The sequence below is a fragment of the Halichoeres trimaculatus genome, unplaced genomic scaffold (genome assembly GCF_033239565.1).
Source record: "Halichoeres trimaculatus isolate MK-OKI-2021-1 unplaced genomic scaffold, fHalTri1.1 fHalTri1_scaffold_8, whole genome shotgun sequence".
Classification (NCBI taxonomy): Eukaryota; Metazoa; Chordata; class Actinopteri; order Labriformes; family Labridae; genus Halichoeres; species Halichoeres trimaculatus.
Window position 1 is genome coordinate 38052520 of NW_027437186.1, and position 25820 is coordinate 38078339.

General features: G+C 41.4%; 2 protein-coding genes across 2 annotated transcripts in view; one reads left to right on the forward strand and one right to left on the reverse strand.

Annotated features, from left to right (window-relative positions):
- Window positions 1-3957, forward strand: part of antxr1d (ANTXR cell adhesion molecule 1d) — a 41262-nt gene extending 37305 nt beyond the window's left edge. Inside the window, exon 18 of the mRNA XM_074675789.1 lies at window positions 3086-3957. Within this exon, the coding sequence (XP_074531890.1) occupies window positions 3086-3391 (306 nt within the window). The 3' untranslated portion in view covers window positions 3392-3957. The remainder of the gene's footprint in view (window positions 1-3085) is intronic.
- A 3159-nt stretch (window positions 3958-7116) lies between these two features.
- Window positions 7117-25787, reverse strand: rrp12 (ribosomal RNA processing 12 homolog). Its single transcript, XM_074676359.1, has 34 exons — window positions 25525-25787; window positions 23474-23700; window positions 23234-23317; window positions 23057-23133; window positions 22856-22961; window positions 21506-21622; window positions 21278-21416; window positions 21065-21192; window positions 20869-20967; window positions 20706-20797; window positions 20503-20614; window positions 20318-20418; window positions 17690-17804; window positions 17450-17592; window positions 16190-16311; window positions 16036-16100; window positions 15802-15964; window positions 15557-15711; window positions 15410-15477; window positions 15222-15315; window positions 14094-14252; window positions 13883-13963; window positions 13690-13795; window positions 13408-13515; window positions 13172-13329; window positions 13004-13095; window positions 10233-10388; window positions 9972-10147; window positions 9788-9892; window positions 9661-9707; window positions 9389-9467; window positions 8014-8081; window positions 7851-7933; window positions 7117-7772 (listed from the first exon to the last, which is right to left on the reverse strand). The coding sequence occupies exons 1-34, from the start codon at window positions 25661-25663 to the stop codon at window positions 7673-7675; spliced, it is 3864 nt and encodes a 1287-aa protein (XP_074532460.1). The 5' UTR covers window positions 25664-25787; the 3' UTR covers window positions 7117-7672.
- Window positions 25788-25820: the final 33 nt, after the last annotated feature.

Below are 25820 nucleotides of genomic sequence, written 5' to 3' on the forward strand. Positions count from 1 at the left end.
TTACGGAAGTGAAGGAGGAAAAACTTCAGGCACATTTTCCCTCTCTGAGTTCAGGCTCGATATTTGTGCAGCGAAAGTTAACGAACTCCTTATTAAAGCTAAAGTAAAGACTCCAGTTTGAGAAATTTAAGTATTTTCCTCCAATCTTTTGGAAATGAAACTATTACTTAAACTGTTTCCTGACTAAATGAGTTTTTCCTGAAAAGTTTTGATGTGTGACTGAAAATACAGCAGAGACGTGAAGCTCAACTGACACGCTGCTCTGCAAAAAACTGAAAACTTATCAAGAGTTTTTGTCTAATTTTCAGTAGAAAATGTCTTTTTAGACTCAATCTGAGCCACATTCACCTGAGCAGTCCAGAAAAACTTCTTGTTTCAAGTTTTTTTTTTAAGAAAATGAGGTCTGAACCATTTTTCTGGACTGACCAGTTGAATGTTTATTATATATCAAGTATAATGAGACATTTTTTTAAATCAGACAAACTCACTTGGTAAGATTTCAGTTTTTTGCAGTGTGAATATCAACATGTGGAGCTGGCATATTTATTTTTATTATGTAATTTGCAGGGACAATGTATAATAATCAACATTTCAGTAAATAAGTCAGAGTCTGTAGCCCCTGGCCAGATGTTAGAGCAGGATTCAAGGATTCAAGGAGCTTTGTCTTTTCAAGGCATGTAAAAACACGAGGTGGAACAAAATGAGTTTCCCTGGTCCAGGTTTAAGCCCACATAACCTAAATAACATACTATATATCAGTGGTGATTGCTCTAAGACTGCAAGAGAAGCTCAGCTTCCCCTGAAATGTCCCTAAAAAGTGTTGATCTGTTCTGCTGTGTGAACATTTCATTGATAAAATCTGAGCTAGAATTCCTTCATCTTTAGTTCAGAATCAGCTCCTATCACAGGTAACTGGCTCCACCTCCTTCTCATTCATCCCCGCAGCGTCTCAGCGCTTTAACACAGTCGGACGCTCAGCGTCTTCTGACTTCAGCGGGGAAGCGTAGAGTGGGTTGTTCCACTGTGGAAACTGGACGGTCATTGGATAAACGCTGGGCTTTGTCCCGCCCATCGGACGCTCAGCGTCTCTGGGGGTCTATGAGGCAGTGGGCTGGCCTGGACGCTGGGCTTCTGCATGATGATTGGATGATCTGTCTGAGGCTGAATCCCTTTTTGATTGACAGTGAAATGAGCCAGTCAGTGATCTTGAAGTATAACCCTCCACAGGAGCATCTTCTGAGTTAAACAGTCAGTTGTTCTGGACTGATCCAGAGGTTTTATTGATCCTCAGAGAGTTTACTTTCCTTAAAAACGACGAGCGTTGTGTTTAAAGATTCTCTCTCTTTTCTCCAATAAGCAGCTACAGCTCCAGCTGAGGAGCTTCTCCCCCTGTCACTCACACTTACAGCCTGTCGTAGTCTCACTTAGCAGCTCCAGCTGATAACAAGCTGACACCGAGGGGAGAATTTACCTTTAAATAAATAAATAAACTAATTTATGATGAAGGCTGAAAAAAATGAGCTTCCCCTCCTCGACTGACCAGCAGCCGCCACTGAAATATAAATATAAAATCACACTTTATAAATATAGAGCACACAAATAAAATAAACGTCAATAAAAGGTGTCAAGTGGAAGCTGTAATATTTACAGCAGTTAGTGCAAATGGAAGAATAGTGCAAGTAATGCAGACACAATTAGCAGGCAACCTAAAAGCACAAGATCCCGTCCCTGGTCTGAATTTAACAACCTGAATAAAGGAGAGAAATACTAATAATATAATACTCCTCTGAATAACTTTGTTGGTGATTTTGGCGCCCCCTGTGGTGAAGCTTTACCCTTATTAGAGATGAGGACGGGATGTTTTGGTACCTAAATGCATCCTTGTGACTGTGAGAGTGGAAGAGTTGGTAATTTTCCTACTGGACATGAACACAGCATTATAAGGTTATAGATTCCTCATTTCCTCTGTCCTTCACTTGAGGAGTCTCCTCTCTCCTCTCTCCTCAGCGGTCTTCCTGTTTTATTTTCCTCTTCCTGCCCTCCTGCAGTCTTCCTCTAACCTTCCTCTGTCTCTGATATTCATGAGCTGCAGGTTTCATTCAGGCCATATGTTCTGGTGGAGGCATGCTTACAGTCACACACACACACACACACACACACTCACACACACACACACACACACACACACACACACACACACACACTCTGATATTCATGAGCCTGTGCTCTCATTGTGTCCATATGCTGTCTCTGGAGTTGAGCTGCTGCTCTGCTGCTCACAGACGGGTCCTTTCACCACCGCCTGGACTCCAGGCCCCAGCAGACCCCCCTCCTCCCCTTAACCGGGGTGTCCCCAATCAATTACCCACCCCTCACACACACACACACACACACACACACACACACACACAATGGCCTCCTCAGTCACAAAGCTGCTGCTCCCGGGGCCCTCTGATTGGCCCCTGGGTGACTTTGGGCCTCTGTGTTTAATAAGGTGTTATAATCAGACCACCAAGGGTCTGTGACACAGAGACCTCCTCTCCATCCCTCACACACACACACACACACACACACACACACTGAGCCTGACAGTGTGTGTGTGTGTGTGTGTGTGTGATGCAGTGCAGCACAGAGAGGAAACCATCAATGGGAACAATAAGAGCAGCGCTCCTTTCCACTCCTCTTGTAAATTATGTAAACTGCTGAGGGGCCTCTGTTAACCATTGTGGGCTCAAAGAAGACCCTCTTTACATCCCAACGAGTCCAGATCAGGAGACATAAACCACTTTGTGTCCTGGTCAGGAGACTCACAGCGCAGCCTCGGGGACGGCGAGGGGAACGGGGAGAGATCGAAGCTGCAGAGACGAGTCTGTGTGCAGCAGGTGCTGACGGAGCACAGACGCAGCTCTGTGTGTCTGCACGAGTCTGTAACACACACACACAGGTCTCTGACTGCAGAGCCTGGCAAACACACACACACACACACACACACACACACACACACACACACACACACACACACACACACCCTGAGTCTGATCTGCTTCTTTCAGCCTCTAAACGTGACGCGTGTGTCTGTCTGCAGGGCCGCTGCATCAGCTTCCAGAGGGTCAAAGACGCAGAGTCCACTCCAAACAACCGGCCTCCTCCTCCTCCTCGTATCCAGCACTCCCACTCCCCACCTCCTCCTCCTCCTCCTCCTCCTCCTCCTCACGCCGAGCAGCAACCTCTGGTCTCCAACTCCGTCCCCCGAACGAAGCCGCCATCGAGAGGACCACGCACTACACCACCCGCACGCACGCCGCCTCCTGTTTTCCAACCCCCTCCTGGTCCTCCTCCTTCTCGTGCACCACCAGGACCCCCGCCGTCTCGCCCCCCGCCCCGGCTCTGATGGAGAGGGGTCTTCATGAGGCCGGAGCTGAAAGCTGAAGCTCTGCGCTTTGTTGCTGGACAGCAAACGTATTTATGGGATGTTTTAGGTCGGCGTGTCGTTTCCTGTTGGAGTGTGCAGGTGGATGTTTTCAGAGGGAGGAGGAAGTGCAAAGCATTCTGGGAGGTTATGTGGTGTATTAGCGGTAGTTGAACAGCATGTGGCGGTGCAGAGGGAGGATGAGGAAGTGACGATGAGAGCAGCGTTGGTGACGTTACATCGTAGGTTTGACACATCACAGATTCATAGTTTCACGTTTTCAACCAAAGAAACTTTTTAAACTTAGTTAAAGTTTAGTGTAGAAGTACAGCGATCTTTGTAACTGCAGGGCAGTTTCTTTCTACTTTATTTATTTCTGCATCTGTTTCTATTTAGCATCAGGTGGTTTTTAATCTGCAGGAGGGAGCGGCTTTCTGGCATGTCTGACGGGATGTAACGAGGTCCTTTGGCGCCTTCTGGTGGAGGATTTTTATCAAACACGTGTATCTCATTTAATGACTGAAATGATCATTTGCATTATTTCTTTATTAACAACCTTTTTTCCAATAAACAGATTGGTTTTTTATCTGCTGCCTGCAGTGATTCATTTCCTCTTCCTGAATCCTGAAGGTGTTATTTTCCTGAATCAGCTCACAAACAACACAGACATGATGATTCATTAACTCAATAACTGGATATTACATTTGGATATATGTTTCTGTGAAGTCACAGCTCTTTAATTAAAGTTATTAAAGCTGCACAGCTGACGGGACACTAATAACCCACCCAGGAAATTTATGGAGCGAGCCTCCGAAGAGGAGCTCAGAGTCAGATCCTTCACGTTGCTTTTAGGTTTATTAAAAGACGTTTTTTGGGAAACAGCGTCGCTCAGAAATAAATCCTCCCACCGTTTGTTTCACATTTAAACGAGTTATTAAAAAAAGTCTGAATGAACTTTAAAAGTCTTTGTAAACTGCTCTAAATATTAAGTCCAGTAAATCAGAAACTCAGAGAAACTAACTGGACTTTGACATTGTGCTGGCTCCTACGGTGGCCCTGAAGGCTCACAGCGCTGCAGCTGAAGAAAACTCATCCAGAAAAACGAAACACAAGCAAATTCAGAAAACAACAGAAGCATTTAGGAAACACGCTCCAACAGAAGTGTTTCCAGGGGACACTTTAGAGTGATGCACATGTCCCGACACGCTCGCTGCTCTGTCCTGGTTTTCTTTCTCTCAGTCGTGTTGGAAAATGAGGTCAAAAGTTTGTGTTTTTGATTTATTTATAGAGCTGTGACTGAAAGTCTGCGTCATCAAACAAGCCTGTCTGGACATGTGCGTCACCTTTAAGTGTCCCCTGGAAACACCTCTGTTGCAGCGTATTTTCTAAATGCTGCTGTTTTCTGAATTTGCTTGGGTTTGTCTTTTTTTCATGTTTTCTTCAGCTGCAGCGCTATGAGCCTTCAGGGCCACCGTAGATTCAAGCACAACAGACTTTTACCAAATGAGAAAAAAGATGAAGTTTACTCCTCTCATCAGATTTAGCTTTTGATCTCAGTCTATGACTCTGGATGGACCCTGAACTCACCTTTAAACCACATGTTGACCTCGTCTCCAAAAACTGTTTGACTGTTCAGGTTTTCTGTATCGTCCAATCAGCTGTTTCTCTTTCCAGGTGAGGAAACAAATCACCTCCTGACTTCTGTTTCCCAAACTTGATCACACTGATACTGTTTATCAGGAGACCACAGACTCTCACCACTTTATACGACTAGTTATGCAGATTTGTTTTGAGATGTTTGAGCAGAATCTATCACTATTTCCTGTTTGAGTTCCTCGACTGGTTTCATCTAAAATCCAGACCAAAGTTTCACAGCTTGTTGCACGAACAGCCTCACATATCCCAAGATCCATTGCACATGAACGCCGAAGATGATGGACACAGCCAAACTCCAGAAGACGTGAAGGATTTCTGGCAACAACTATGTGATTATATTCCTAAAACATCAAAAATATTTCGTTTTACTGTGTAAAATGTGTTATTTGGGCTCTTTTTAGGTAATATACTGAGGAAAAACAGTTCTTTATAAATCTTCTCATTATTATTATATAAAAATATGTTCATAAATGTAAATCTCATGGTGTTTTTTTCTTTATTTTTTTTTACAGGGAATTAAATAAAATACATTCAATCATTCAGCAGATTTTATTTTATACTTTTTTATTTATCATCCCCCCAGTTCTTGTTCAGATGTTGAAAAATGTACGTTGTTAACTCTCATGTAAATGTTGGTTCTATTCTCTATCAATAAAGAAAATTATAATAATAATGTAAAGTAAAATAAAAAAGTATGATAGTAATAGTAAAAATCCTCCTGTTTTAAATGTGAGGTTTTGTTTCACATGTTTTTAAAAAGTGATGTAAGCCCGACAGGTGAGGGTGGCGCTGTGTGACGTCGAGGGCGACAAACAGGAAATGCTTCACAGACCAGACCGTCTTAGTTCAGTTCAGCCTTTGCGGTCTACACATAGTCTGTATAAAACATGGACGTAGTCTCACCAACGTCACCCGTCTGTTTCTGAAACGGTAAATGAAGCAGATCGGCTATAGCTACACCTTCAGCCATAGGGCACCTGTCGGTCACGTGACCCTCAGCTGTGCCTCTTATTGGGGGAGCTCACGATCTTAATATCCTCTGAACGGCTGAGTTAGACACAGTGGGAGCTGGTAGTAAAATTATCGACTCAGACAGGAGACGTTTTTTGAACCAGGCTGTAAAAAGGTTAATTTCTGCTTTGAAAACTGCTTTTTTTGGCTTGGTGTGTTTGTGACTTCCTGTACTTCCAGAGCCAGCCTCAAGAGGGCGCTGGAGAAACAGCAGATTTTAGCACTTCAGCATCGTCTCATATGGGTCCACGCAGGCTACGAAGGCCGGGTCCTCTGAAGGCTACAGCCCCTGAATTTAGACACAGCCATCGTGTCCATTAGAGACCCCACCTTAAACAGTTCCTGGATCCACGTCAGTCCCCAAATCCTCTTCCTGTTATGAATAACTTTTCTTTCACAGCCTCAAGAGTTCATAACGAAACAGGTCGTTTGTGTAGAAAGCTCCATCTCTCTGGAAGAGTTTTCCCTTTTTCCCAAAATCAATAACTTTTCAAGCTTTAGATCAAAATTATTCTCCCACTCACAACCAGTTGATCTTTATTCTGATGGTATCGTTTGTTTTTTTGTTTGATATTCTTTGTTTTTTTGGAGGTTAATTATTATTTTTTTACTAATATAATGTTGATGCTATCTGATGTTACTGTCATCACTATTATAATGATTTCTTTTTGTCATATTCTTATAACTTCATTATTTTTATTTTTTATATTTTTTATTTTAAAAAGGGCTTAGTGTGCGGTTTGTCTGGTATGACTTTCATTTATGTTATGTGTTGCAGTTGTTTTGGAGGCTTTCTCCATAAATTTCAAAACAAGATGCACCATCTCAAAGGGGCTTTCCTAAGTAAATTGAGATTAAATCAAAATTAAACCAAATTTACTGCAGGATTTTTTTTCAGCTTTTTCTTCCAGATTTTTCAGATAAAGGAAATTTAATCTGTTAAAAAAAGATTTGGTGTTTTTCGTCGTCTTCTTTCTGAAGTCATGTAATTTAAAGCTCCAGTCGTCTGATGTTTGGTCTGAGCTCATAAGACGAAGATGAAGAGGTCACTTCACCGCTTCATGACTCATCTCACAGGAGGGAAACGGTTTGTTAACCCATCCTGAGCGACCTACAGCTTCACTCCCAGCGTCTTTAGACGGTGCATTCACTGACACCTTAGAAAATCAGAAAAAACTACAGCAGGATGGAAACAGCTCTCTAACAGTTTGAGTCAAACAGGTGATTTTGTTTCAGCTCCTCAGATTAAAGTCTGCTTTAAAAACAGCAGCTGGGCTGATTCACTCCTTCACAGTCAGGACGGAGGCCTACAGCGCCCCCAAGTGGCCACATTAACACACAGCAGCAGTGACTTTTACCAAATCAGTGTTATTGATCTCCACAGCGTCACACATAAATACATTTCTATCAAAATCTGCAGAGACACATTCAACACGATCACGTCAGCGCCATGAAGCACGGACTGAGCTCCACGCCGCAGACGCCGCAGAGACGGAACGGCACACACACACACAGGCACAGAGAGTGTGTGTGTCTTTAAACTCTGTGTTTCTGAACACACACCTAAAGTCCACTGAGGAATGAGCATCATCTTCCTCAGGCTTTCTTCTTCTTGTGCATTTTCTTCCCAGAGAGCGCCCCCTTCTGGGCTCCCCTCACCATGCCCTTGAACTGGCCTTGTAGTTTGGCGCGTTTCCTGCACAAACAGATAGAAAACATTTCAGCGTCTGATGTTAAATTAATTCTTTATAAGCGGACGGTTGAGGATGGGTACCTGCGGTTGAGCTGAGCCTTCCTCAGAGGGATGTAGGCGTAAGGATCCAGCTTCCCTTCTTTCTTCACGTCTCCTTTTCCTTTCTGCAAACACGAAAGACTCAGGGTTAAAGTTTTCAGTCAGAAACTCCAAAAGAGTGTTTCTCTGGAGCTGACGGACTCACCTTTGATTTGTAGTCTCCTCCCACGTCCGGCCTTCCTCCCAGCGACCTGTGGATACCTGAGCCTCCAGCTGACGGGAGAAAACACCAGTTAACTCTCTGAATCCCAATCCATCACTGACAACAAACCAGTCACTCACTAGCAGGGCAACTGTGAGGAACTATGTACAAAAACACTTTATTCAAGTCTTGGATCAAAGAAAAGTGAAGTATTCTCAGTTAAACATGCTCTGAACACACAAACTGTTGCTGATTGGTGCAGAGCAGCCCCAAGCTGAAACATGACACCAGGAAGATGGAAGCAAATTTTCAAAGAATTATTTAGATTTAAATATAGGAGATATATCGATCATTCAGGGCTTATCTAAAGCAGTAAAACATGTAGAATTATCTGTTTTTACAGAATTGAGCAAACGGTTGATTTTCTGCAGATTTTCAAAAAGGACGTGTGAATAAACAAGATGTGGACGGCAGTCCCCCCAAAAATCACTCTTGCTTCCCTCCCTCCGGTTTAAAGCATGTTGCTGATGTCATACGTGATACATTCAGGGACCATCAGAAATTTGAAATTCTTACCTGAACACCACTTTTTCCAAGTAGAACTAACGGTTTGTAAATGCCAGACATTTGAAAACAAGTGCGTCTTTGAACGCCCCGCGGGTTTGGGATCCAGATTAATCTGGGTTTGTTTTTGTAATGCGTTAATTTGCAGTGTAATCAATTAATCTACTTAACGCGTTAAAATGACAGCCCTAATTTAAGGATTTTTTAAATAAAATTTGTAAAATTTTAGGATTTTTTTCTGTAACTTAAGTTTATATTTTTAAGATTTTTTTTTTTTTTTGTAAATTAAGTTCATAAGACTTTAGGATTTTTTTCTGTAAACAATATTTGTAAGATTCTGGTATTTTTTGTGAATAAAGCTCCTAAGATTTTAGGATTGAATCCAGTAAATAAAGTTAATAAAATTTAAGGATTTATAGAAAAATTGTTAAGTTTTTTATTTTTTTAATAAAGTTCTGAAAAATTTTGGATTTCTTTCTGTAAAATGTAAGGATTTTTTTTAATTTGTTGTTTTTGTAAATGAAGTTTGTAGGATTTTAGGATTTTTTTTTTCTGTAAATAAAATTTTTAAGATTAAAAAGCAGCATCATTTAGTGACTTTTAGTGATTTCTGGGACAGATAATAGTGATTTTCCTTTCTGAGGAGCTGGCATGTTGAAACTAGCAGAGCTTCACTCAGCTTTAATGATGTTTCAGATGGGAAACAGCCTCATTTTCAGCTTTTTAATGACTATACATGACATGACTGAGCTGAAAAATAATCTGTTAATAGTGGATTATTTCAGTTTATGCCGGCTCTGCTCACTGCTCCTACCTTTATACTTCATCTGAGGCTCCACGTCCATGTCCTCGTCAAAGTTATCGTCTCTGAACTTCCTCTTCTGGATCTTCCTCTAAACGTTTAAAAACAGATCAACCATCAGCTCAGTGATAAACCAGTTCAGTGATAAACCAGTTCAGTGATAAACCAGTTCAGTGATAAACCAGTTCAGTGATAAACCAGTTCAGTGATAAACCAGTTCAGTGATAAACCAGTTCAGTGATAAACCAGTTTGTAGTTTCTGTGTCAGCAGTTCGAGGACTCACACTCTTCACTCCAGCTTCCTCCAGGATGTCTTTCATCTCGCCGTCGCCTGCAGGAGGAGCAGGTCAGGTGACGTCACGGCCTTACGTTGATAATTAATGTGATTACTGAGAATGAAGATCCTCTCACCTTTCTCCTCCTCCTCCTCCTCCTCCCTGATGATGAGCCGTCCGTCGGAGGTCACCTTGAAGCCGTGCTCCACCTTGGCGCTCCTCTTCAGCTCTGGGTTGGTGGCTGAGGGAGACAGAAACAGGAGGTGTAAACCCCGAGCGAGCTCCTCTTTGATGGGAGGCTCACTGTGACCCTGACTCACCTAAAACCCTCTGAGAAACTTTAGGATCCAGGAAGTTCAGCGGGTCGTCCTCGCCTCCCTCTTTGAGCCAGGCCCGTCCTTTCTGCTGTCTGCCTGATTTCTTCTTCTGAGCGTTTCCAGCTTTCCCTTCGTCCTCCGACAGATCGCTGTCTGACTCTGCCAGGATCTCCTCGATGCTGGAGCCAGGAGGAGAGGGTTTTAGGACGTGGGGTAAAGGTGGAGGGATGGAGAGAGGGATCTGTGACGGGGACAGAAATCTACCTTTTGCTGCTGGCTTTGGGCGTTTCCTCCTCGCTCTCAGAGTCGTCCTTCTCCTCCGCCGCCTGTTTCCGTCTCTTGGTCCGAGCCTCTGCTTTGCGGATGTTGGCGAGCACCTTGTGATGCTCTGCAGGTAACATGCTCTTCACCAGCTCGAACCTGAGGACGCAGAGAAAAACATGGGAATCAGACAAAGGGACTGGTTGGGTTTGTTTTTTCATCCTGTTTCTGTTTCCATCACTCTGCAGACACTCAGCAAAAAACAGGAACAAACAGAGTCAAACAAACAGAAACGAACAGGAACAAACAGAAACAAACAGGAACAAACAAAGAGGAACAAACAAACAGGAACAAACAAACAGGAACAAGCAGGAACAAACAGGAACAAACAAACAGGAACAGCCAAACAGGAGCAAGCAGGAACAAACGGGAACAGACAAACAGGAACAAACAGGAACAAGCAGGAACAGACAAATAGGAACAAACAAACAGGAACAAACAGGAACAAATAGGAACAAACGGGAACAGACAAATTGGACCAAACTGGAACAAACAGGAACAAACAGAAACAAACAGGAACAAACAAACAGGAACAAACAAACAGGAACAAGCAGGAACAAACAGGAACAAACAAACAGGAACAGCCAAACAGGAGCAAGCAGGAACAAATAGGAACAAACGGGAACAGACAAATTGGACCAAACTGGAACAAACAGGAACAAACAGAAACAAACAGGAACAAACAAACAGGAACAAACAAACAGGAACAAACAAACAGGAACAAGCAGGAACAAACAGGAACAAACAAACAGGAACAGCCAAACAGGAGCAAGCAGGAACAAATAGGAACAAACGGGAACAGACAAATAGGACCAAACAGGAACAGAGAAACTGGAACAAACAAACAGGAACAAACAGGAACAAACAAACAGGAACAAACAAACAGGAACAAACAAACAGGAACAGACAAATAGGAACAAACAGGAACAAACAGGAACAAAAAGGAACAAACAGGAACAAACAGGAACAAACAGGAACAAAAAGAAACAAACAGGAACAAACAGGAACAAACAAACAGGAACAAACAAACAGGAACAAATAAACAGGAACAGACAAACGGGAACAAAGAAACAGGAACAAAGAAACAGGAACAAACGAACAGGAACAAACGAACAGGAACAAAAAGGAACCAAATTGTTCTCGGGGTAATCAGAAACAAAACCAGAGGCAGACTTAAATGATCCATGTGGACTGAGGGACAACGAGCTGATGTTAGACAATTAATTAAAAAAATAACCAAAAATAACCAAACCAATCCTTTATTTCTTTAACCCTCAGGGAACATTTTTGTCCTTCAGTTAATTTTTCTGCTCCATTTTTGGCCATTTTTGATAATATTTCGATACAAAGATATTTTATAAAAAAGTACAGCCCTTAAGGAAATTAAAGGACAAAATTTCCTCCACTGAAAACTGCTTTAGAAACATAACAGATTAATATTTTTCCTTTTTTTGCTCAAATTGTTCAATCACCTTCATTCCTGACTGAAAAAAACAAAAACTTAATTATTTTTTTATTGTTTAACCCTTTAAAATGCCAGTTTGATCCCATGATGTCACTGTTTTTATGAAAAACATAAAATAGGTTATTTTTGATTTAATAAAAGTTGAAGGGCTGAAGGAATGGGAACTTTTCACAGCTGAAATGATACCGCACCAATACCAGGTACCTGGGGTCTTATCTGTACTCAACAGAAACAATTTTTAGCTCCAACTTTTGTGTGTTTCTGTGGTGATAAATATTGATTTTTTTTTAAATATAAAGATATAAAAGTTTTTCAGTTTAACATATCTACTTGTTCAATATATAAACTTGTAATGCTCAGTCGGTGCCTATGAATGTACGGGTACCCATCCCTAGGTCTGGGTTTTTTCTTTGAGATCAGGCTGAAACACAAATAAGATTAGTGGTAAAATATTTCTAAAAGCACTGTCTCTAATTTCAGGTTTTCATTTTGGAGAAAAAAGTTCAATTTTTAAATTTTTACTGTTTATCATGAGATGAGACATACCCCATCTGAACACAAAACACATTTCTCTGACAGTAAAAACAACTTAAAAATACAAATGGGAACCCAAAGTGTTAAGATAACAGAAAATAATTTAACATTTGGTGTTTTAATTCAGACTGAAGTTAATTGAAAGATCAGGTGAAAATAATTTTAAAAGATGAATCTGTCATGTTTTAAAGGAGTTTCTGTGGAGGACATTTTCATTCATTGATTCCTGAAAGAGTCAAAAATTAAAAATCTGACTCTGCAAAAAAGAATATAACATCCCCTCAAATTATTTTTTTTAAAACAGATTTTATGTTTAAGTCTGATCTCTAACATTTATCATATAAAAATTAACCTATTTTATGTTGTGTTTTTTTTCATACTAAAAATAAGTACTTCATGTAATTAAACAGGCATTAAAAGGGTAAGATTTTTTTTAAGGGTATTTGGTGTTTTTGATTAGGAATGAAGTTAACTGAACAATTTAAGCAGAAAAAAATATATCTGTTGTGTTTTTAAAGGAGATTTTGTTAAAGGACATTTTTCTCCAGTCGTTACCTCAAAGGGTCATAAACTGACCCATGAGGGTCAAAGTAAAACCAAAATAGAGTAAATCTGAATTTTAAAGAAGATTTTTTCCAGGTTAGTTTTTCTGCATCACTTCCTCCAACTCTCACCAAAAGGAGCATCTCTGAAATAAATAAAAACCAGGACTCACCCAAACTTCCTGATGAACTTTGTGAAAATGTTCTTGAGTTTGTTCCTGAAGTGTCTCCTCACGTCGTCTTTGATGCTCCCGACGCCCTCCATCTAAACACAGAGGTCAAACTGGTCAGAGAAAGGTCAAAGCCGCCTCCTGGAGTCACCCAGAGGACCTGCGTCTCACCATGACCGTGGCGTGTGACGCCAGCGTCTTGGGGTCCATGATGAAGAGGAGGACCTTGATGAAGCCCAGCCCGGCTTTGACGATCTCTCTGGTCCGGGACGACAGCAGCAGACAGATGTTGTGCAGCAGCTGCTCCATGGTGCCGCTGTCGATGGCGTCTGGGACAGAAAGAGGAGGCGGACTGAGTCCAGTCTGCAAAGACCGGCTCTGAACCAGTCCACGGTCAGGGATCCTACCTTTGTACTCGAAGACCAGGCGGGTCAGAGCCAGCACGGTGCAGGTGATCATGGTGACGGAGCCGGTGAGTCCTGCGTAGACCAGCATCAGGTACTGGTCCATGGCGTCTGCAGCGACACATCATCCATCAGTTTTTCATTTTAAGAGTTAAAATCCAGGTTTACTGTCAGAGCTCAAACAGAAATATCAACTTTTTATTCTGGATTTGCTGCAGGAACGCTCTCATGTTCCCGTTTAATGAACTCTGACTATGACACAAAGACAGGAAGTTCAGATTTGACCTTTTGTGTTTCCGTAGAATCGTACGAAAGCGTTTCCGATCTCCACCAGCAGCGTGTAGGCGCTCTTACGGGCCCCAGCGGAGACCTCCTTGGTGCAAATGATCACCTGAAAGAGAGGACGGACAGGTGAAGCTGCTGAGCGTCAGACCTTTCTGTGTCTGAGAGTTTTAAAAACTCCTCTCTGAGTTTTCACCTCGGGCAGCAGCGCCGTCAGGAAGTCTCTGTGCTCCTCGTTGAGCCTCTTCACGATGTGGTTCAGACATTTCAGCCTCGGCTGAGAAGAAGAAAAATGATGATTAGACAAACAGAAAGCTCTCTTTGTTTGTTTGTTTTTGGATCCCGTTAGCGTTAGCATAGCAGAGCTATTCTTCAAACATGACTCCTCTGCACAGACTCAGTCTCACCCTCTTAGCAGGCGAAGCGGCGTTCTTCAGCGTCTCCAGCAGCACGCCTTTCAGAGTCTCCAGATTGGCCTGGACAAACGCCGTGCACTCCTCTCTGTCTCCTCCGCACATCTCCTCCAGCACGCGGTACGCCTTCTTCTGCATGGCCGGGTCCTTGATCTGCAGACGAGAGGAACAGGAAGCGCGTCGTCAACACAAACACGATGCTTCAACAGAAAGACGACAGGATGAATAACATTATGGAATGATCCTGCCTTTTTACTTATTTAGCTTTTCCCCTTTATTATCATTTTTTTAAATGATTAATTTATTATTATTTTTATTTTTATTAGTATTGTTTTTATTATTATTATTACTTTTTTTTTGTATTTTCATTATTTATTTAGTTATCTATTTATTATAATCATTATTCTTTATTATTATTATTATTATAATTATTATTATTATTATCATTATTATTATTTTTATTATTATTATTATTTTTATTAGTATTGTTGTTATTATTATTTTTTTTTTTTCTTTTTGTATTTTCATTATTTATTTAGTTATCTATTCATTATTATAATTATTCTTTATTATTATTATTATTATTATTATTTTATTAGTATTGTTATTATTATTATTATTTTTTTTTCTTTTTGTATTTTCATTATTTATTTAGTTATCTATTCATTATTATAATTATTCTTTATTATTATTATTATTATTATTATTATTATTATTATTATTATCATTATTATTATTTTATTAGTATTGTTGTTATTATTATTATTATTTTTTCTTTTTGTATTTTCATTATTTATTTAGTTATCTATTCATTATTATAATTATTCTTTATTATCATTATTATTATTATCATTATTATTATTATTATTTATTTATTTATTTTTTTGTGTGTGTGTATGTGTGAATGAGCAATTGTTTGAGGGGACATAAATGAAAATGTTTGTACATTTGATACAAAGTTTGATATGTATCTAAAACTTTAAAAAAATATATTGTTAAAAAAAAAAGACAGATGGCAGGAACAGGAAGTGTTTTTAAGTCATGCTAACAGCTAGCTCTGTGGATCCTCAGAGACAGGATGAAAGGAATCTACGTTTTTCTGCAGCTTTTTCGTTTCCTCACCTCCAAACTGGGCCTGATGAGCTCGAAGGTTTTGGTCATGGTGCCTTCATCGACAAACGGAGCCAAGACGATGACGAGGTCCATCATGGACAGCCTGAGACGGAGAAAAGTCAGAGTGGATAAAGAAAAAGTGAGACCTCAGAGCATCATCAGAAACCGACGGCGACGCTGACGACTCTGCCTCCTACCGTGTGAACTCGTTGGTCTCTGCGCCGCTCAGTCTGTCCGTGGCTTTTTGCAGGAACGTGCAGATCATCTGAGGAGGAGTTGACGGTTTCAGTCTGACGTGTCGACAAACATGAAACACCTGATGACTGAGCTTCACCTGGACTCACCTGGGTGTCTGTGACGGTCAGGTAGACCTTGATGGTGTCCAGCACGGCCATCCTGTAGTTGCCGTGCTCTCCTGCGGCGGGCTGCTGGCTGTACACGTTGAAGAAGATGGGCAGGAAGTTCTTGGAGAAGCGTCCCAACTCGGCCTTTACTTCTTCTGTGGACACAAAGACGTCACAGGAGGAAGACATGTTTGTAGTTTTTATAGTTTTTAACACAGCTCCTCTCTGCGTGGGAACGGTCTCACCTGTGGAGCAGCTCTTGTTGATGATGGTGCGCAACGCTTGGCACACCGTGAGCCTCAGATCAGGACGCTCATTGATCGCCATGCCGAGCACGCGAGCAATGCCTTTGAAGGACGCGAGGAGGTCGACGGGACACGTGCAGAAGCCTGGGAGCATGGTCCAGATCTGAGAGGAGACGGGTTTTACAGACTCGCTCTGCGCGGTTTGTAACGACAGTTTGGTCAGAGAGGATTTACCTGCAGCTGTAACGTCTGGTAGACTTTGGCCTCCAGCTTCTGCCCCGCCTGCTCCAGCTCCTCAGCTGTAACACAGAAACCAGAGAGAGCATCGTTAATCTGCTGCAGTTTCCTCATCAAACCTCAGACATGAAGCTTCCCGCTCTGAGTTTACCTCTCTGCTTGAGCGTCGAAGCCAGAGGCAGGAAGTACGAGGTGAAGAAGCCGAGCTGAGTGTTCTTCACGTGGTCACGGATCACCGGGACCAGCCAGCTGCGAGGAAACTCCAGATCATCCCTGAGGAAACATCAGGCTGAGTAAGTTTTTTATTTATCTAGTCCCATTGAGATTAAAACCCTCGTTTTTAAAGGGAAACCTGGCCGAGACAGCAGCAGCAAAAACACAACGTTACAGACATGAAGCAGAAAAAGAGACGAAGAAGAGTCAACTAAAAAAAAAAACAGGATTATGGATTAAAAACATGTTCAAGGAATCAAAAGTTCAAACAGTCGAGCTAAAATACTGACATCTTAAAGAGCCTGACTCCATGTTTTTCATTTTAGATTTAAAAACATTTCAGGAACCAATGAATAAGAGAAGTCTGAACCACACTGCGTCTGTGTCAGTGTCAGCATTAGTGTCAGTGTCTGCGCAAGTGTCACTAGCTACGTTTACATGGACCCAAATATTCTGTTTGCATTCGATTTATTTGCTCAAACTGAAAGAATTTAACCTTTGTATACTCCTCATTCTGAAAGAAAAGAGCCAATCTGAATGGACATTTAATCAGTCGCACAGGGTTGGAATATTCCTTTCCCCAAACCGATTGAGGTTTCATGTATCAACTCAGACAGAAAGTTGTCAGGGTGCGATCTTTCAGAGCATGCTCAGATATGACGTAAGATGCAACGAGAGACGTTCCTCAACTTTAAAAATGGCGGCGAGCCGTCGGCACTGGAGGAAAGTTTGTTTTTGATCCAAACTTTGAAAGAAATGAACATAATTTAAAGACTGGACGGACGACAAACCCGCAAACTGTCGTCCTCCAGCTTTGATAAATCTCGTGATGTTTACGTTTTTCTGCACATGCCCCATTGACTCTTCTGTTTGATTACAGCGGCGCATGTAGACCAGAGGTTGGAATATTCCTTTCCATGTTTACTGTTGTTAATATATTATTGTTTTCTGAAAAGTCATTCGGAAAGACAAAAACTCCTCATGTAACCGTGGCTAGTGTTGGTGTCTGTGACTGCATCAGTGTCTGTTACTGTGTCAGTGTCATTGTGTGCATCAGTGTTTGTATCTGCGACTGCCCCAGTGTCAGCATCAGTGTTTTTGTTGTTGTCTGGGCCATGTTAGTCTCAGTGTCTGTGTCAGTGTCGGTTTCTGCGTCAGTTTCAGTTTCAGTGTCAGCATCAGTGTCAGTGTCACTCACTCGTAGCCGGTGATGTTAAGCGGCACAGCACCCAGCACCACCTCTGGTCCCATGCTCTCCACGGCTCCTCCCACAGCCAGGTCCAGCTCCCCGCTGAAGGGGAACTGAGGGGTGGAGCGCAGGTCTGCCAGAGACTGCAGGGACTGGAAGGACAGGATACACACACACACACACACACAGTCAGGTGAGCTGATCCAGTCTCCTCCTCTCCTGTGACCCCCTGTGGAGCTCTGAGTCTACCTTAGTCATGACGGGGTGAGCCTGTTTCCCTGCAGCTCGGTAAAAGCAGCCCAGGATCTGCAGCACGAAGGGCCAGGAGGCGTGGAACCGATAGGAGAGACCTTCCTCTACGATGCTGGACACACACACACACACACACACACACACACACACACAGAAAGTTATGGTTAGCATGATGAGCTCTAACAGGAAGTAATTTTTGTCAGTATTTTTGTCAGCAGGGGGTGGTGGGGTCTGGTGCAGCTTGTCTATATATATCAGGCTTGTAATCTCCTGTAGGTGGCAGCGTTGTGCTCTTTGGATGAGAGATCAGCATCTTTACGAGGAGCGGATGTGAGACGACAGATGGTGCGTTCCATTTCTACTCTGAAGTCAGGATTTACGAGCTCTAAGAAGGAAATTTGAAGTGGAACGCCCCCCGAGGTCAGACTTTCCTACTGAGAAGTCGGCAAATCCACACCTTCCTCGAGTTTACAATCAAAGATGGCTGCCTCAGCTGTAAACGGTGATTTAGCTCCTGTTATATTCTGATTATTTTAGCTCTTCTGACTAGCCTATGTCCCAAAAAATCAGCCGTATACATGGTGTTGTTCAGTGTTTATCTAAATAAATATCGCTGTTATGGCAAAATTTCCCGACTTGGCAACTGGAACGCTTTTAACTCGAACATGATCTCACTCTCTCGACCCACTTCCTGGTTCTGATGTTAATGGGACGCACAGAGAGTCATGGCGAGACGAGGTGAGTCAGAAAAGTTCAGGTAGGTCACGCTGGAGCAGAGGAAGTGTCGTGGTAGTTCAGAGAGAAAGAGCGTCAGGATTGAGAGGAAAGACAGAGATCATGAAGAGGACCAGAGGACGGAGTGCCAAAGACAAGTGCAATCTAAACAACTGTTCCCTTGTTTTTGTTTTTTTTGCTCAAAACAGGGAGAAAGACGTGAAAGAGGAGTCTGCTCTTAGGGAGCTTCAGTGGGTGCGTCTCAATGCGTCGACTTTGTGCCTCCTCTCTCCTCTCTCCTCCACGACACAGGAAGTAGTTTCCCAGTCGCCATTTTGAAGACTGTCCCAAAGCGATGATTGTGCTCAGAGGAGAGAGGATGGAGGAGACTGATCAGAGGAGCTATGATCGAGGAGACACGAGAGCCGGCTTTGAGGAAGTCTTTTCACTGACAGACACGCCCCCTTATGGAATATCACTCTCTGATTGGACGCTGCAGCAGCTCAGACTTTACATGAAACTTCACAAACACAACGGAGTTTAATGAGAGAAAAGACGAGCTGAGGACAGGCACAGAGGATTGTTCAGAAACTGATCATAAATCTGGTAATAAAGGGTTTGCTGTGAGTTTAAAGCACAAAACACTGAACACAACCATCATCAAATCAATATAACAGAGGATTAATACAGAAAACTGACTGATCAATAATATCTTCCTGAGACACAATAAACTGGGTTATATTAATAAGCTTCAGAGTTCACGATCAGATGGGCTCAAGATAAAGGATAAATAATTCATAAATAATCTCACAATTACGCATTTTACTAGAAAAGTGATCCATGTCTTCTAAACAGCACACAGAATAAACAGAGAGCAGGTTTTCTTCATGGTAACGTGTTTAACTGGTTAAAGGAACAGACAAATCTCTGTTACTGTTTCTGTTTGATCAGAGTTATTACAGCGCACATGTGCAGACGCACAAACAGCTGTTAGAGCTGACTGACAGATGATCCAGAGGTGATCAGCTGATGCCGTCATCACTGAAACACGTCGCTTCATGTGACGCTCTGGAGGAGAGGATGTCCCATTGCTCTAAAAACCAATCTCCTCCATCCTCTCTCCTCTCTTCATTTCCTCATCTCTCCATCATCTCTGGTGGGAGGGGCTAAGACGCAAGTGAACGACGCAAGTGGAGGAAGGAAGGATGAAACTTTGTAGCTTTGAGACGCACTCAGTGTTTACAAACCTCATTCAGCAAAACGCTCTGAAGGCGGCCGGCAGCCAATGAGTTAAAGGTGCAACAGGGAAAAAGTTTGAGAGCTAAACTTTGGTTCATGCAAAAAAGGTGAAACAAAAAGTCAAATAAATTTAGGATTTTAAAAGTATTCTAAAAAAAATTACTAGTTTATTTTTGCAAATCCAGAAGACGTGCTTTTGCCAAATGTTGAGACAGCTGCACTGCAGGCTACTGTAAGACGTCTTTAGCGTCACGTCCTGAGAGTCAGCTCATCCATGAACTATTTTTAGATTCAAAACGAGATTTGTAACTCGAGTTAAACAGTTTTGATTCTAGCTGCAATTTGAGACGTGTGCCATCTCAAAAAGGTAATGCGCTCAGAGCTGCTATCACTAGCTTCAATATAACAAAATACAAGCCTTGGAGGGAAAGAGTCAGACAGGCAGTTTGCTCTAAGACCATTTTGGAAAGGTAAGAGGAGAAACAAGGAGAGAATGGAAATAAGAGTCTGCAGAGATATTACAAACAGAAAGGGGAAGACGTGTAGGTGAGTTTTAGGTTTTATTAAAAAGTTTTTCATTTTGCCGTTAATCCTCATCTGATTATTGTAGAATAATAAAAACATCTCAGACTTTACAAAGGAAAAGGAAAAAAGGGTTTGACGAACACTTACCGAAACATTTTGCAGACATATGAAGGGTTTCCTGTCGACGCTGTCGGGGCGATCGTCCCCATTTCCTCCATGTGAGGGGCGACACATTCAGTCAGCAACGTCTGAGACAGAAACACATCAGGAGTGAAAACACGTCAGGTTTTAAAGTCTTATTGATAATGTCTGACTGAAGCCTTCTTCGTTACCTTTAGCGTGTTAGCCGCTGCAGAAACCACCTGTGTGTGAGGCGACAGGAGGCAGGACATGGCGGCAGAGAAGAGACGAGGGAGGTGGCCGAGGCTCAGGGAGCTCTGCAGGCTGCAGGTAAACCAATCAGTGACGAGTGTGTGTGTGAAACTGAACAGATCATGTGATGTGTGTGTGATGTGTGTGTGAGACGGTTTGGTACCTGGCTAAGTGAACATGTGCTTTCTCCATGACGGCGAGCCAGGCCAGCAGAGGCTGCAGGTCGTTCTCGCTGGGCAGGTAGTCGTACAGCGCCTGGGTCAGAGACGGCGGTTAGCTTCACGAGCTTCATGTGAGTGTGTGTGAGTGTGTGTGTGTGTGCTCACCGTGATGATCTGTGCGTTGAGCTCTGCTGACAGAGACGAAGCGTTCGGTTTCCCGCTGAACAGTCGGTGAAAGGCCTGCATGGCGCTCGCCGTCACCAGCTGCACACAGAGACAGAAACGTGTTAGAGACGTCACGGCGGCGGCGTCAGAGTCAGAGCGTGTGGAGACAGTCTGATCAACGTGTCCGCGCCCTCACCACGTGGCTGAGCGTCATCACGCGGAGCAGAGTCTCGCAGCAGGACTTGACGGCTCCCAGAGGAAACGTCCCCATCAGCTCCTTGAGGAGGCCCAGGACGTGCAGCGTGGTGGTGTCCTCTTTGCTCCCTGAGGAGGAGACGCAGCGTCACAGACGGAGGAGGAGCACGGAGCCAATAAAAACAAACCACAGCAGGCGGTCAGCGTGTTTTACCTCCGGCCTGCTCCATCTCCTTGATGCAGAACTTGGCTGTCGTCATGGCGGCGGGGTGATGTGACGGAGCGTTATCTTTGAACAGGAAGTCACTTCCTCTGAGGACGGCGCAGACACCCTGCTGTGCTGCTTTACGCACCTGAGAGGAAACAGGAGGAACAGATTTTATTTTCTGCTTCAGGACGTTTCTCTCTGAGCTCAGATCAGCTCCCGGCCGGCGACACCCACCTTTGGTTTGCTGTGCACGGTGAAGCTGAGGAGGCCGTGGTACGCCTGCAGAGTGGTCGGGTAGGTCCACACGGATACGTCCTGTTTCCTCAGCAAGGTCGCCAAACACGACAGGATCTGACAGGAAAAATTATTATTTATTTTTATTTATTTATTTATCTATTTATTTCTTCTTTCAAAGGTCTTTTTATTCATATCAATATTAAGGAAAATGAGAAGGTTGGTCATGAAATAACACTTTTTTTTCTCCAATGGGTAACAACACTGGTCTCAACGAAAAGAAAAGCAACAGAGCATAATTATACAAAGTCACAAACCCACAATAACAAAGTTAGTAAGGGGTGTAGTACGAACAAATGAGCTGATCATCCAATAAATTATAAATTACAAAACAAATGGTTACAGAAAGTTTAAAGAAATTTATTTATTTTTAGATGAAATTAAGTCTAAGGTAATGAAATACACTAAAAGGATAGAATATATATGCAAACACATGTATACAGAAATACACACTTATATATATATAAAATAAAATAAAAATAGATAATAATAATAACAAAACAAAATAAAATAAAAAAATGGGGAAAAAAACTTATATATATATATATATATATATATATATATATATATATATATATATATATATATATATAAATAAAAAATAATAATTATAATATTAATAATAAAATAAAATGAATAAATGGGGAAATATATATATATATATATATATATATATATATATATATATATATATATATATATATATATATATATATATATATATATATATATATATATATATATATATATATGTATATTAAAAAAAGTTTTCTCTTTTCTATGTTAATTTTTTTATGTCGAACCAGTTGCTATTTTTTTTAGTTCTGTTTCAACCACCCTCAACTCTTCTACTTGGTGTTCTCTACTGTAAAAGAGGGTTGTGTCATCAGCAAAAAGTGAACATTTCAGCATTTTAGAGACACTAACAATATCATTCACATATAAGATAAACAATTCTGGCCCAAGAACTGACCCCTGGGGCACCCCACATGTTAGACTGCAGATTTCAGATTTAACATTGTGAGCTTGGACAAACTGACCTCTGTTTTTTAAATAACTCGGCACCCACTAAAGTGCCACCCCTCTAACACCGTATTTATAAAGTTTTTTTAGGAAGAATAGTGTGGTCTATGGAGTCAAAAGCTTTTTAGAGGTCTACAAAAATGCTAACCACAAAGTGTTTTTTATCTATTTTAGTGGATATTTCATCTGTTAGTTCCAAAAGTGCCATTGATGTAGAGTGACTATTGGTCAAAAGTTTCAGACACGCTCAGAGATGAAACCACTCACCCATCTGAGAGCTCCGGCCGTCTCACACGTGGCCTCTCTGGACATGACGTCCATCAAAGCTTTGGTGGTGTCTGAAAACTTGGAGATGAGCACCGGAGCAGGAACTCTGCAGGAGAAACATGCATCAAACAAATGAGGAGAAAAAAATCCAGAAATATCAAATATTTCTCTCAGATTTTGTTGTGGAGGATGAAGTCAAACCGTTTCATGACGAGGTTGAGGAGGTACGCCACGGCAGCCTGGGACTCGGTGGAGTCCACGACCTCCAGGGTGGTCATCTGTGGAGAAAAGGGCAGATTTACTTTGATTAATGAGCCCTCAGTTTACTTTTTATCACAACACAAGTCAGCTAACGATATCAAAACAGACAATACTCACCAAAGCAGCGAAGTACTCTGTTTCTGTCTCCTTGCCGCCCTGACTGCGGATCACCTCAGTAACTGCTGCCAGCACAGCACAGATCTGCGCCGCACATTACGACAGGAAAGGAAAGAGGAAATCAACTTTTTTTAGATTTTTCTCCTGATGGGAAATATTTGTGACATCATCAGAGCGAGACACAAACTCTGAAAACCAGTCAAACGAAGCTGGTCTCTCTGGACGTGGTTTCATGTCTACCTCTTTGTGAGCGGCTGAGTTGGACTCCCAGTAGCGCTGCACCTTCCTGAACGTCAGGTTGGAGCAGTCAGACAGTCCGCTGAGGAAGGTACCCGAGGTCCTGTCTGAAAACGCCTCCTCTGGCTCCTCCTCCTCCATGCTGGCGTCTTTACGGCCGCCCAGCTCCAGCGGGCCACTTTGGAGCTCATTGTGCAGCTTCAGAGCATCGACGGTCAGATCACTCTTATCTGCAGAGCACCAACAAGAAAACATCAACCCCACCGTGAAGACATGCAACTGAGACTAAAGCAGATACGTCAACAAATCTAAGATGAAGCTGTTTAATTCATGACACGGTTAAATGACATTCTTCAATCACAGCAAACACATAAAATAACCAAAAGGCTTAAACAAAGAGCTGCAGCCTCAGAGTGTTTATGATGTTAGATATGGATGCTTTGGTTGATGACTTTAAATTCTGTCAATAAAAATAAATAAATAAATAAATAAATAAATAAATAAATAAATAAATAAATAAATGAAAAAAACTATCCTATTGTTGGAGGTTTTTTTTAATTTATTTCTTGGGTGTAATTTTTTTTCGCTTGCATCTACTATGAAATAGCAAACTTAAATTAATATAAGCAATAAAATAAAATAAACAAAAAAGTTTGGGCAAAGAGCTGCAACTCTCAGAGTGTTTTTGATCTTAAATGTGGATGCTTTGGTTGATGACTTTAAATTCTGTCAATAAAAATAAATAAATAAATAAATAAATAAAATAACAATTAAAATATAATTTTAATAATAATAATAAAAAAATAATAATAATCATAAGAATAATAATAAAAGAAAAAAAACCTATCCTGTGGTTGGAGTTTTTTTTTATTTTTATTTTTATTTTCTTGGGTAGGAGTTGTTTTGTTTTTGTTTTTTTGCTAACATCTAAAACTAAAGAAAAGACCTTTAAGAAATTCAAAATATGGCAGATTTTTTTTAACACAATCAAAAGCATATTTAAATCAATATAAGCAATAACAGGAAATAGCCAAAAGATTTGGGCAAAGAGCTGAAGCTCTCAGGGTGTTTTTGATGTTAAATGTGGATGTTTTGGTTGATGACTTTGAATTCTGTCAATAAAAAAAAGAATAATTAAAAGAACAAAAAATAATTAAATAAATAATAATAATAAAAATTATTAGAATAATAATTGTAATAATAATAATAATGACAATAATAATAATAATAATAATAATAAATATATAACAAAACCTTTCCCATTGTTTGAGTTTCTTTTTTTTCTTTTTTTTTCTTTTTTAATTTCTTTGTTGTTGTTGTTTTTTCTGTTTTCTTTTTTTGCTTATATCTAAAATTAGAGAAAGACCTTAACATTTTCAAATTTAAGCAGTTAATTTTTTTAACACAGTCAAATAGCATACTTAAATCAATCGAGGCAAAAACATAAAATAACCAAGATGCTTGAACAAAGAGCTGCAGCTCTCAGAGAGTTGGATGGTGTTGACTGTGGATGTTTTGGATGATGATTATAAATTTGGTCACCCAAGAAAATTATCCTGATTTTTAAATGTATTTAACACATTCTTTTTACAGAACACAGTACATCTGAGATACAGCTAAGACCAACCCATGAACTGATGAACTGTGACTGTGTTTCTATCTGTAAACATAAGTGGCCTACTGTTAACGAGCATCAAACGAGCAAGATCCTTAAAAACACCCTGATTCAATCAAACATTTTTATCTTTATTCTGGGGCTGTGAGGAAATGCTGTCCCATGTCTGGATATCAGATGACTGAGGACTCAGATAAAAACAGTTTCTTGGCTCACACATCCATAAACACACAACTCAAGGTAAACGTTATTGGTAAATGACTCATGTTAACCTCCCAGATTTAAAAGATCTATGGATTAACACTTTGATCCACTGCTGTCATCAGTCTGGTCCTGCTTATTAATGTCGTATAAAGTTATCTGAGCTGCTCCAGGTTAAATGGCTGACTTGAGCTAATGTTAGCCGTAGCCACAGACCCACGTGTGACCGGAGGCTTACCGGAGGGTCTGCTGAAGAAGCGGCTCTTCGCGGCCCGACGGAAGCGGTTGGTCTGCGGGTTGGAGTCGCTGCTGTGTCCTTTCTTCCACCGTTTCAGTTTGGACCCGGTCCCGGATCGCAGTTTCCCCGATTTGACCATTTTCGGGGTTGAAATGATCACGTTTCACCACCACAACAGTCCACGCAGCTCCAGATGATTCTGTCGCTCTTTAAGTGACGTCATGGGCGCTCTCACGTGTCCGCGCTCTGTTGTCTGTCCAGCAGAGGGCGCCGTTTGACACTGAAAACAAGCGCGA

Bases quoted from the DNA above. Each gene is read 5' to 3' on its own strand.
- rrp12 (XM_074676359.1), bottom strand. From the start codon at position 25,663: ATGGTCAAATCGGGGAAACTGCGATCCGGGACCGGGTCCAAACTGAAA. The intron at 8,082-9,388 runs GTAGGAGCAGTG...TTCTCCCGTCAG, and splicing joins GCCTCAGATGAAGTATAAAG to CTGGAGGCTCAGGTATCCAC. The intron at 7,773-7,850 runs GTACCCATCCTC...CTGTTTGTGCAG, and splicing joins AAGGCTCAGCTCAACCGCAG to GAAACGCGCCAAACTACAAG.